General features: G+C 37.5%; 1 protein-coding gene across 11 annotated transcripts in view; it reads right to left on the bottom strand.

Moving 5' to 3' along the window:
- Window positions 1–12,036, bottom strand: part of GTF2I (general transcription factor IIi) — an 81,440-nt gene that overhangs the window by 11,843 nt on the left and 57,561 nt on the right. For all 11 annotated transcript variants that reach the window (XM_075518291.1, XM_075518286.1, XM_075518290.1 and 8 more), the window contains 11 exons: window positions 10,302–10,373; window positions 9,410–9,593; window positions 9,036–9,094; window positions 6,818–6,889; window positions 6,096–6,279; window positions 5,517–5,575; window positions 4,722–4,805; window positions 4,136–4,231; window positions 2,455–2,520; window positions 1,421–1,604; window positions 760–812 (listed from right to left, as the gene is read on the bottom strand). In XM_075518291.1, coding sequence (XP_075374406.1) covers window positions 760–812; window positions 1,421–1,604; window positions 2,455–2,520; window positions 4,136–4,231; window positions 4,722–4,805; window positions 5,517–5,575; window positions 6,096–6,279; window positions 6,818–6,889; window positions 9,036–9,094; window positions 9,410–9,593; window positions 10,302–10,373 — 1,113 coding nt within the window. The remainder of the gene's footprint in view (window positions 1–759; window positions 813–1,420; window positions 1,605–2,454; window positions 2,521–4,135; window positions 4,232–4,721; window positions 4,806–5,516; window positions 5,576–6,095; window positions 6,280–6,817; window positions 6,890–9,035; window positions 9,095–9,409; window positions 9,594–10,301; window positions 10,374–12,036) is intronic.

Below are 12,036 nucleotides of genomic sequence, written 5' to 3'. Positions count from 1 at the left end.
ACTGAAGGTACACACTACTCTTGTCTTTCCAACCCAAGAGGAGAAAGGGCTAGATTAAAGACAATGTTAATCTTTACCTACCTGGTTTTCTAAAAAGACCATTAAGAAAAGGAAAAAAAGAGTATGTGGAACATTTATTTTGGTATTTTTATCAACAGAAAAATCATAGTACTTGCAGTTAATTCAGTAACACCTACTGATCCACATGTTCGCTGCATGCATTCACAAAAGAAATCCCCTACAGTTAGATTTGTAAGCCACACTGTTCAGTGGCACAAACTAGCGTAACTCAACTAACTCAGTGGGGTTATGCCAACCCATAGTAACAGATAATAATACGACTCAAAACATTTAATCCATGACCTGCCTGACACAATTTTCTACTGGCTATCTGCACTCCTATCTGTGGAGCACTTCTCATTTAGATGACGTACGTATCAGGAGCAAATAATTTATCTCTAGATCTGAATTACTTCTGTAAATCACACGTTGCTTCTTACATTTTGATAAAAGGTAGTAAAGAATATATCAAAGGCTTGATTATTGTGAATAACTTAAAAAAATTTATACTCCCTTGCTAAAGCTATATTAAAACTGTAACTGGGAAGTGCTTTTCCCATCTTAAAAACAAACAAGCAAACCAACCACAATGTAGACTGAATCTTTCAGGAACTCATTAACACCATGCAGCACTCCTGATTTGTATTTAATCCTTGAAAGAGACTGTTATTTAGAATGTTAAGCAGTTGCAAAACTCACTCTGGGGGCTTCTAGCAGAACTTTCCTTAACAGCCGCCTCGAACATCTCAGGCCTGCAAACAGATTGAACATTTCATGTACAGTAATAAAATCACATTCATCAACATTAAAGAAAATGAGATTTTCTAATATTAATTTATTTAAGACAGGAACTAAGTGGTATCATAAATGCTATGTTACTCTCAGCCAAACAGAGCCAAGAATGCAATGGCTGAGAGGCTCCGCAACTTCTCTTGCCACTGTTTCTACACTGGCACATGGGTATCTAAGCCTATTCTAGATAAGAAAAATAAATTCTTACAACTTACTCTATATGAGTCTCCACTTCTCAGCTCTTAGTACACTGCTGGCAAGTTTTATGAGTAACCCATAAGTGCTCCATGCAGTAGGAGCTAAACCAGTGATGTGATAACTGAAATGGGCTAAGAAATCTGGACTTGCTCTTCCTCCAAAAATGGTTGTAAGTGTCTTTCAGAACAAAAAGAGATTACTGTATCTTGCTCCACCTCTACAAGAGCTTTCTGACCATTTCCTCACTTACTAAAAATATTCCAGTGTGTATTTTATAGAGTAATTTAGCAACTCAGCAACACAATTTCATTTTTTGGTCTACATTTCAATTCTCATAGAATGGATTATCAAAGATACATGGGAGTCTTACTTTTTAATAATGAATTTTATCTTCGATTTGTTTCTCAGGATCTTCTCTAGTCTTGGAATTCCAAAAGTAGAAGGTCGCCGGAATGGCACCCCCTCAGGTAGTCCTTCCACGTAGAAAACCTCCGGGAAGGATTCAAACAATGCAAACGGCACTTTCACTGGTTCAGTCAGTCCCAGAGCTTCCCCTGAAACGCAACAGACCAAATAAGCTACCAGCTAGATAACTGATGTGTCTATAAAAAGGAAAATCTCAGGTATAAATGGTATATAATAGTTGGCACATACATACTAGATTAGGTGGAACCAGCAGGCTTTTGGTTTTTTTGGAGACAGCTATGAATAGGCAGGAAGAAAATCAACAGTCTCAAACATAACTCATTCTGTTGCAGTAAATCTGATCACAGTTTGCAGTTGAAAATATTAGTATTTATAGACAGCTCATGCCACTGGCTTGGTCTGCATACAAGACTGTCCTGTTTGTACTCTACTTTGTTACAGGCAGCGTATTCTGTCTTTGTCTCTGCTAGAGAATAGCACCAAGGGCAGGTGACATTAGTGTTCTTGTTCCAAAAACTGCACTCAGAAGAGTAATGACAAGTCATTACTTCCAAAAGTCATTAGCTTCCAAACAGCCTGCACCAGAAGCAGCACTGGGATACGATGGAGCATGTCTCTCCAGATACCATCCATAACGTATCGAGTCATGCAGAGGCTGAAGTCATACAAAATCCCATTCATAAGCAGAGTGAGGAAAACTTAAAAGATGTGCCAGGATGTGGAATCACTATGTCTCTGCGTCATTAAAGTAGTAGTAATCCAACCACAATTTCTCCATTTACAAATCCAAATAAAATAGCTAGTGGAAATGTGACACAGAATTGCAAGCAACCTACACGAGAATGAGCTCAAATGAGAGATTGCCTAAAGTACACAAGGATGGCAGGACCTTTGAAATAAACATGAACATATCTATCATATGTCTAACTGCATGTTCATAAGAAAGACATCTCAGTAAAAAAGAATCAATAAACTTACCACATTTTTCATTAAAAAGATTTTCGACTTTCTGCTTTAAGTCAGTAATTTTGGCATTCCATGCCTCTGCCAGGAGGAAATTAGAAAAAGTAAATCAACATGCACACAACAAATCAGTCCTTGAAGAATATTTTAATAAATGTTTAATAAATTATTATGCTTGATAACTGATTTACTATGACAGTAAAACGCACAAAATGGCTATCATTTTGCAAATGGCACTGAAACATTCTGCTGCAGTCTAAACCTATATCCACATGAATCCTCATTTTCCTCAAGCTTTGAAAAATCCTGCTAACTAAAGCCAGGACGATTAAAACTGAAATTAATCCAAGCATGATCCAAATTTATGATATCAAGCAACATAAAAATTACTCATCTGAACCAGCACCCAAAATAGCGGCAGAAAGTTCTTCATGTGTTCAGTGACACAGCCCTGAAACACATGCCTCTCTCTTGAGACCTGTAAGCTCTATCATAATTTCAACTTCAGTGGGTAAGATCAAATGTCCATCTAGCTCGGCAATTTGTTTCTGACAGCGACCAGCAGCAACTGCTAAACCAGTTTACTTGTGGCTGCAGTAAATGGTCCGTAGCTGGTCTACAAAACTAAAAACTCAGTTGAAAGTTTAAAAAAGTTGCAGACTAAAGCTTAAAAAAAGGCAAGGTCTAACAATAACAAGCAAGTCCAAGAAAACTGTACAGAACTGTGAATACGAATGCCGCCCATGCCAAAAGGAGCAGTCATACCAAATCAGTATCTTACATTCATTCTAAATTGGCTCAGTAGGAGTAAAAAATTCCTTTGTTTCACGTTTTATGACCATATTGCTAAAGAGAAAGCATGGGACAAATACAAAAAAGCAAATAACAACAAAATCCTATATAAATATAAGCAAATAATCTCAGAATGTAAGGATGCTGAAAAAAAAGGTTTCATGAGACTGGGAACTGCTTAGTTACTCTGAATACAGTCATTCATCTCCCTTGACTATGAGGAATTTATCTGGGTTGCAAATTTGACCCTGCTTTCAACGCAAAGATTTCTGTGCTAGAGCGCTGCACAGACAGGCCTGGTCCTCCACGGTTAAAAAGCTCCGGCCCAATGCTCATGAACACAACCACACGGCTTCCAGTCCTGTCTGGCTTTTCCTTTACTGATTTTCCAAAACTGGAGAGGTCTATAATGGCGATCTTGCAAAATCGGCTCTGATAGATCATGGCTTACTAATGTTAGTTCAAATCCTTCCTAGTTCCTACGTACCACTTGGGTATCTCTGCACAGTGATGCTCAATATTTCAAGTTTGTGGAGTGCTTATCAAGCTTATGCATAATATCAGATCTCAGCTGGGCTTATGCTCTCTGGTGGTACTATGCTCCTTCAAGTGTCTGCAGCAGTGTGAAATAACAGAGCAGCAAAAGTCTAAAGGGACTGATTCTGAACCCAAGTTAATAAGATCTAATGGACCTGTGCTGCATTTGTACAGCATTCTCCATACATCATCCAGGATTTCTCCGATGCAGATTACTCTACATTTCATGTACATGAAAACAAGAACTTCAGTCCTTCACTAACTGTAGAATAAAACATTAATTCAAAATATCTCTGATATGTAATCACCAGAATTTTCAATACCAACATTAATAGAATGCATGTGTGCTAATTCCCACAACATTTACCAAAAGAAAACTCTCTTCCTCGTGGCTTGAAATTCATATTGGACCCATTGGTTTGAGAGTTAGTTCGAACATCTGTTGTTTGTGGTTTATTAGGACCTGTAAAAAGACATTACATACATACATGCAGAGAGCAGAAGCAAGCCATCATATGAAAAGAACAACGCATCAAACTTGATTACTAGAGAAAACTTAACTTCTGAATCAAGAGTAGAATAAAAAAAAAAACCCTTAAGAAGTTCTTCTAGGGTTGTATTTAAGCATTTGATACTACTGATCACGTCTGTCATCTCTCTGCTCAGGAATACACCAGTTCCCACATCTCTGCTTGGAATAAAAGGCCCAAGCAAGCTGTCAAACGCCAACATTTTACATAACCATCATCTGCACAGAATCCAGTATTATTCAGAAAGGAAAAATAAAGCTGTTTCTATATTAAAGTGTATCTGGAGCCCTGAAATGAAACTGAGTTTGCTACATGAGGTGCATGTATAAGTTAACTATGGGCTATGAAAACTGAGAACAGAAAACATCAGAAGAATAGAATAGAAGAACAGTAGAAGAATATTTAATGATGTTTTTTCCATACCTTCTTCAACAGTAACTTCAATCTCTGGGACCTTTGAATTGCCTGCAGGACTTCGTGACCTTTTTGAACTCTTTGGACTCGTTGCTGGAAGTCAATATAATACAAGGTGTAATGCACAAACCCTCTATGATGTATGTATCCTGCACAGCTAATGAAAAAACAGCTGTATTCTGAAAATTCCAACAGACTGAAGAATCACTTGTGTCTGTACTAAGTACTGTCTGCATTGCAAAATCTGAACAACACAGTGATGCTCACAGCCTTAAAAAGTGCGTTTAGTACTCTTGAAAAAGGCAGGTATCACACCTAAATTTTCACTCCGCTAATTCAGAACAGAAGACTTCATTGTTTCTAAGTGTGAGGGACAGCTTTGGCACTTTTTATTATCTAAATAACAAAATTATTAACTTCTGAATTTTTTACAGACAGCTTAAACTTAAAAGACTTTATTTTTTATTCTTTTCTTCCAACACTTCATTGTTATTTACTTCAGTTCACAGCTATAAGTTAAATATGGTTTAGGCCATTAATAGAAAAATAACAGTTGTCAAAATTGGGTAAATTCCATTTTCTGTATTGGAATAGTCTTAAGTAAAAAAAAAAAGATAAATTTACGTTTTGAGTAACTTTTTCAAATAAAAGCAGATTTACAGGCTACTGTGCTACATCCTCTTAAATAATGCCTTTCGTTTGCAACACCCGTATTTTTCAACCACAAAGATCTCTCAGTCTGCTAAGGAAGCAGAAAGTAAGTATTTAGGAATTGATGGCAGCAAATAATACTTAATTGTTTACCTTTAGTGTTTATTTTACTAGCCAGTCCTGGAGGCAAATAGGAAGTGACAAGCTCAGGCCTAAAAGTTGAACAGAACACAATCCAATCAATTACACATGCAAGAAAAATAATACAGGAAAATGTTACAAATTTCTTGGAATTCAAATGAGTTCCAATTTACATAACATCATCTCTCTATAATAAAATTCTGCTAGAAGCATGGATGACTCTCCATCTACTATAACCACAAAAAGTCAGAAAACATAAAGCTACATTTTCTACTCCGAAATTTTCTTCTGGGTTTATTTCAAGCAAAAAAATAAAGAAAAAGAAGAGAAAAAAAAAAAAAGAAGGAAAAAAGCTTCCAGGTACAAGGCCATTTTTTCCCTTAGATTCTAGATGCATGAAACACGCAATTTATACATCTACATAAATTTAATGAGGAAGGTATATCCTTTTATGAGATAAAACATACGTGCAAAATGTTCTTTCTGTTTTATGGAAACAGAATTTAGGTAGCATTTAAAGCCTAAAGTTGCTGGGAAGAAAATCAAATAACTTCAAAATCAGGAGTAAAAATAACTGAATTACAAACATACTTTTTAACAACAAATTTGATTTTGCCACTCCCACGGACAATTCTTTCAAGGCGTGGAATTCCAAACCATGTGGGACTCCGGAAGGGGATTCCTTCTGGCAAGCCTTCGACGTACAAGTACTCAGGGTTTGATTCAAATACAGGATAGGGAACTTTCACTGCCTCTGAAAGCCCCAGAGCTTGGGCTGAAAATAAAGATTTAATGATAGTTTACACACTCAAATGGGTGGTATTTTATCTCAAGTGATTTTAAGAAGCTTGGCTTACAGAAGCTCTGCTACTCAGAGATAATAAAAAAACCCAAGAGAAATATTTAAATAGATTTTCTACTATTTGCTGTAGAATAATTGCAAAAGGCAACTTCATCCATCTTGTAACAGATAACATGTAAGTCTGCAGTGCCTAATATTTTCTTCTGAGAACTTTTTTCATCCAAAAGCTTTTTGTGCACATATCATCATCTCTGTCAACTGGACAGCTATGGAACTATGGACAACTTCTGGCAACTGGAGAAACTATGGCCTAGGATGTTGTTATAAAGTCATTTATGTCAGTTACAGGGAAGAGTCAGTAAAAAGTAGGTGAGAGGAGTCAACATTTCCACATCTGACGTAGCAAATTTTCTGATGTTTACGTAAGTACAGTAAAATTTAAAACTCTTTTTACAGATGAGTTTTAGAACACAACAGCATTATAAAACAGTTCATTTAACATGTAACTTACCAAACTTCATATTAAATATCTCTTCTACTTGCTTTCTTAGCTTTGTGATCCTGACATTCCAATCTTCTTTGACTGAAAACCAGAAACGGATGTATGTCAGAGTATTACCCAGTTCTAGATAAAGAGGTACATTCGAACACATTTTTTTCAACACAAAAACTTGTAAACTATCAACACAATCCCATCTGAGTAGGCAAGGCCATACAATGAGTAATGATTATTAACGGCAGCTTAAATGATACACATAATTCCCTCTACATAACGGAAAACCTGTTTAAATGTAGTTACAAATTTCAAACATCGCCCCAAGTGAGAGAACTTGTTCTTCAGAGCCTTTAGATGCAGGAAGGAATTATTCTAGTGGCTCTTACAAAGTTGGAATTAATTAATCATAGCGTGTAAGAATTAACACTCTTTAGAACAGAAGATGAGGATGTAAAGAGTGCTTTGCTAAACATTTTGATTAGCATTAAAAAAAAAAAAAAATCATCTTCAGTCTTGTTCTCTATTATAAAAGTCAATTATAGGAGTGCTAGCCAGAGCAGACAATTTGCAGCTTAGGTGGAGAAGAAAGCAAAGGACACTAGCAGCAATAAAAAGCACTACTTTTCTGACAAACAGCATAAGTCATTACTTTTCCTCATAACCCACAAAGAACAATTAACTGCTACTGAGCTAATACCATTCAGAGTTGTGGAAAGCATGCAGGAAGGAAACTATATGAAATTTTTTGTTTCCAAATAATATTTTTGACTAACAAATTTCCTGACCTTTCTTTATTTCTTATACTGTCAAGGCAAGATGCATTCATATTTTTTGCAATCTGGCCTACTTATTTGATAGATTTCACGGGTATTTAACACATGCACCTGTGTTTATACTTATGCACAGGTTGTAGTCTCACTGGCAAACTACACCGACTAATTTACTCAAAAAAATTAAAACGTTGTTTGCAGACTATCTGTTGAGGGCACTGGATTACTACTTTGCAGCAGAATGATATTTTGGTTAAAAAACGGTCTAGTATTCTTTAGCAACATAAAGTTTGCTAATATTCTTTAGCGACATAAAGTACTGCATCTGCAGTAACAAGATCCTCAGCCTTTGCCTGGGAAAATGGTTTTCCCTGGGCCCTAAGCCCAAGAGAACATTTGCTGCATTTACCTGTCTGACACCAAACCCTGCACCCTGGTAAGCTTTGTGGGCACTGATAATAACAGACTCACCTATAAGTTAGTGAAAAATATAACTAGTACAAAAAAGCAATGTTATTCTGAAGATTCAAAGGGTCTGAGTTTTAAGAATCACGGCCACTGCACATCAGTTCTTTCAGAAAGAGGATTTTATTAGCTGGTTTTTTACTGCTATCATTGGTACCTGCTGTTATTACTTCATTGTCAAATCGTCAGTTATATCGTCAAATTTGACAACAACTGGGGTTTTGGCAACAAAACAAACCAATCAACACTGCCTTTTCCTTCTGCTCCATACTGAACAGTCTTTTCTACCGAGCTACCCTCCTGCTGAATATGAGCCTTTTCCTAAAATCCAAAAAAAATCCACAATACGTTGTGATGACATAAGATGACTACTGATTACATGATTATTAAATCATATTCTTTCCTTTTTTTCTTTTAACGCAGAGAGCTCAAGGCAATTATTTCCTGAAGCTGCAGTTTGTTTATCCAGCAAAACGTGTGTGGGGAAAAAACTTAGCAAGCTTTGTGTTATTACTAGTAGCGGATTCATACACTGGATTGTACACTTCTGTCACAAGAAAGTATCAATACACCAATTCAGGGCATTCGATTGTCTCAGGAAATAAAAACCAATCTGGATTCTCTTCCTGTGTTAAAGGCATTTCATGCTTACAAGAAGTCATTACAATTCCTTACCAACAGAGGCCTGAAAAAAGCCCAACAAAGTCAGCTGTGAAACGCTAAGGGGCTCCAGAGCTTGGGTTCAGGCCAGGATAGTACCTCCAGTTCTCCTGGGCTGTGCAGGTCATCCATTCTGTTATTCAAAGACAGCTGGACTGCACCACAATCCAGAAAGCCATCCATGTTCATAAAGATCAATTTATTCTTTTCAAACCTCAGGAAGAGCATGTCAGCACACTCATCACAGAAGGGTTCCTTCTTGAAAAACGTTGCATTGATCCAAATTTGTGTCCCCACCAATCCCTTCCATTCCCACTTGGAGACAGCACCTGTCTTACCTGGGGTGTTCGACCTGGGTTGAATAACTTCAGTGGAAGTGAGAGTTAGCAGCTCCGGCCTGCAACCAGAAAGCAAATAATCTGCCCATTCTTGACATAAATTAAATGCCACTACTTATTATGACATGAATTGAAAAGTTTGGATTTTTCTGTTACGTATTTCACACTTGAGAAAATGCTACAAAGGTATTTTGGAAGACGTCTGGATTGCAAATATCCACTTAAAATGCAGAATATTTAATCTGCCTATTCGGTAACTAGAGACCGAATGCTTCATGACTTAATGAAACCAAGTGCTTGATTACACAAAGGGTGTTTGTTTGGCCTCTTTCTTAAAAAAACAAACATGTTTAGGCATTAAAACAAACACTTACCTTTTGATCACAAATTTTATTCTGTTGCTCATTTGAATTATTTTTTCAAGGCGAGGGATTCCATACCAGGAGGGACTCCTAAAGGGGATGTTCTCTGGCAGCCCTTCAACACAGAGGTCAGTAGGATGGGCCTCAAATTTTTGGTATGGAACAGCTTTAGGCTCAGTGCTCCCCAGGGCCTCGGCTGTTAGAGCAAAATACATCCAGTAACTGGACAGTTTGGCCATCAACCTTTACTAAAAGCTAGCTAAGCTACCAAATCTTCAGGCTGTTGCAACTGTCATCTTAGAACCTGGGACAACGCAGGATATCTAAACCCAACAGAGTCCAAGTATCAGCACATCAAGAATATAAAAACTCACCATATTATAGCATGTTGATATGGGCAGTCACAATGCTAGACTGAAGATTACTGGGTTCTTCACTGCGGCATAATACAGTGGTTTTATCCAAAGTTTTTAATCTATTATAGAGCATCACACAACATTTTATTCTAGCTCTTATGAAATTGACTATTTTTTAATATTGGAGAGAACATAAAAATGCACCCAGAAATGTTCTAATACTAATTTTAATGGTACTGCAAAGGATATAAATAAGTAAATGGTCGGTTTATTCACCATCAAAGGAAAAAAAATCCAAATAGGAAGGAACCGAGAGCAATTAGAAGAGCCGTACATATAAGATTTAGAATTTTTTTTCAACTATGAATTTACCTTGTTGTATAAACAGCAGACAAATACATTCTTTTTCACACAACTGCCAGGATTTTAAATATTTGAAAAAACTGATCAAAGGTCTCATTCATGTAGACGTTCAAAGGAAGTAATGAAAGCAACCTTTAAGAAATACAAAGCCATAAAAGAGAAGGAAATAATAATACTGTGCTCACCAAACTTTTTACAGAAGAGTTGATCTACCATCTTTCTCAGTTTGGTTATTCTGGCATACCACTCCTCTTTCACTGTATTTGAGCGACACAGAACAAAGACAACATTCCCTAATTATTTTGGTTATATTTTCAGTTGTTCGGTTTATAGCAGACATAACCATTCTACGTTTTCAGGTAACCCAGAAAATACTACGCGGAAGAAGTATGGATTCAACTTGGAACTAGGAAAATGAATTATAATAAGTGAGGTAATATTAAAACTGTACAAGAGTCCATTGAACCACTGACATCGCTCCTGCTACAAAACACGCAGTGTATTGGCATGAAGAACCGCAATGCTTTCATCATCTGCCTCGAATGTGTAGATCCCATTTGGAGATGGGATTAGTTTTTTGCTAGTTTGATTTTCTAAGAAATTCTCTTGATATTCAGTGCAGTATTTGGTATGCATATGGGATGAAAACTTGCTTTCAAGGAATTTTCACTAAGCACTGACAACCCCAAAGGAAGCTTTTACAGTAGGTGCACATATCAGTTTGCTCCTTGCTGTATATTCGTGTTGAACTTCCAGCATCCATTCTCCCCACTGTTTGTGGACAATACTTTTTGCATGGTGGTTAATAGCTACATCAGATGACTCTAGGGATTTTGTCATTCTCAAGTTGACAAGCAGCTTAGTTCCAACTCTCCAAAATGTTTCCTTGACACTACCTAAGGCATGAGTTAAAGTCATAATTTAGACACAGAACCCAACATGTGGCAGCTATGTAGATTAGCATGTCCTTGTGAATAAAACAGGTTTAAATACTGTTCTTCCATCATTTTATCACATGAGTATCTTTGCTTATTGGCTGGTGCACACGAATCTTTGGTAGAGTTCATGAGACAAAGTTTTGCACCTGAAGGCAGTCATAAGTTTGAGTTCTACTCCTCCAGCAGAACAACAGAGCACAACGATGACGTTAGCGCCATCATATTTGGTAGCGGGAATAGTAACAGCTTTTGCTTCTATTTTGTCATGTGTGCTCATCATTTGGGATTTTGATCGGTACCCCCTGCTCTCAACCCCTGGTAATGTGGTTAGCATAACTAATGCCATTTTGTAAGGCAAGCAGCCATTCTCTGTGACCGAGCAGGTCACGTATTTGTTCCCTTTCCCTTCATTCTCAGGCCCTGAAGGTCCTGTGAACCAAGCAGAGAAACCAAACAGATTTCTACTTCCCCTCCCTACCGGCCTCAAGGTTCCTGGGCGCCAGGCCAATTAATCCCTTCCTCACTGGCCTTGAAGGTCCCAGGCACCCAGCCAGCCCGGTGGTGGTGATGTCCCCAGCACAGAACAGGGAAGCGCAACAGCACACGGAGCACTGCCCATAAAATCAAGCAGTTATAAGTCCTAAGGGGGGAACATGGACTGGAGCCGCTGCTGGACAGTGAGAACTGTGACCCCCATGGCCAGGGACACCTCCACCATCCTCTGCTTCCTCCAAGGACTGAGTGACTCGTCTTCTTTTATATCATTTTTGAGTCTAGATTATGATTGTTACATTGATACAGCAAGCCATGTATTAAGATCTGACCCGATCTGCAGAGAGTCTAGGTGATTAGAAACCATAGGTTAAGTTGTATTATAAATTCTGTATTACGCTACTTATAAATTGTGCTACATTGATTCTGCTTGTAGAAATCCTGTGCCATTCTAATCATAAATTCTATGCTATACTAATTATAATATCCT

The sequence above is a fragment of the Mycteria americana genome, chromosome 15, assembly GCF_035582795.1.
Source record: "Mycteria americana isolate JAX WOST 10 ecotype Jacksonville Zoo and Gardens chromosome 15, USCA_MyAme_1.0, whole genome shotgun sequence".
NCBI lineage: Eukaryota > Metazoa > Chordata > Aves > Ciconiiformes > Ciconiidae > Mycteria > Mycteria americana.
The sequence above is the reverse complement of the archived record's forward strand: the minus strand, read 5'-3'. Positions and strand labels throughout refer to the sequence as shown.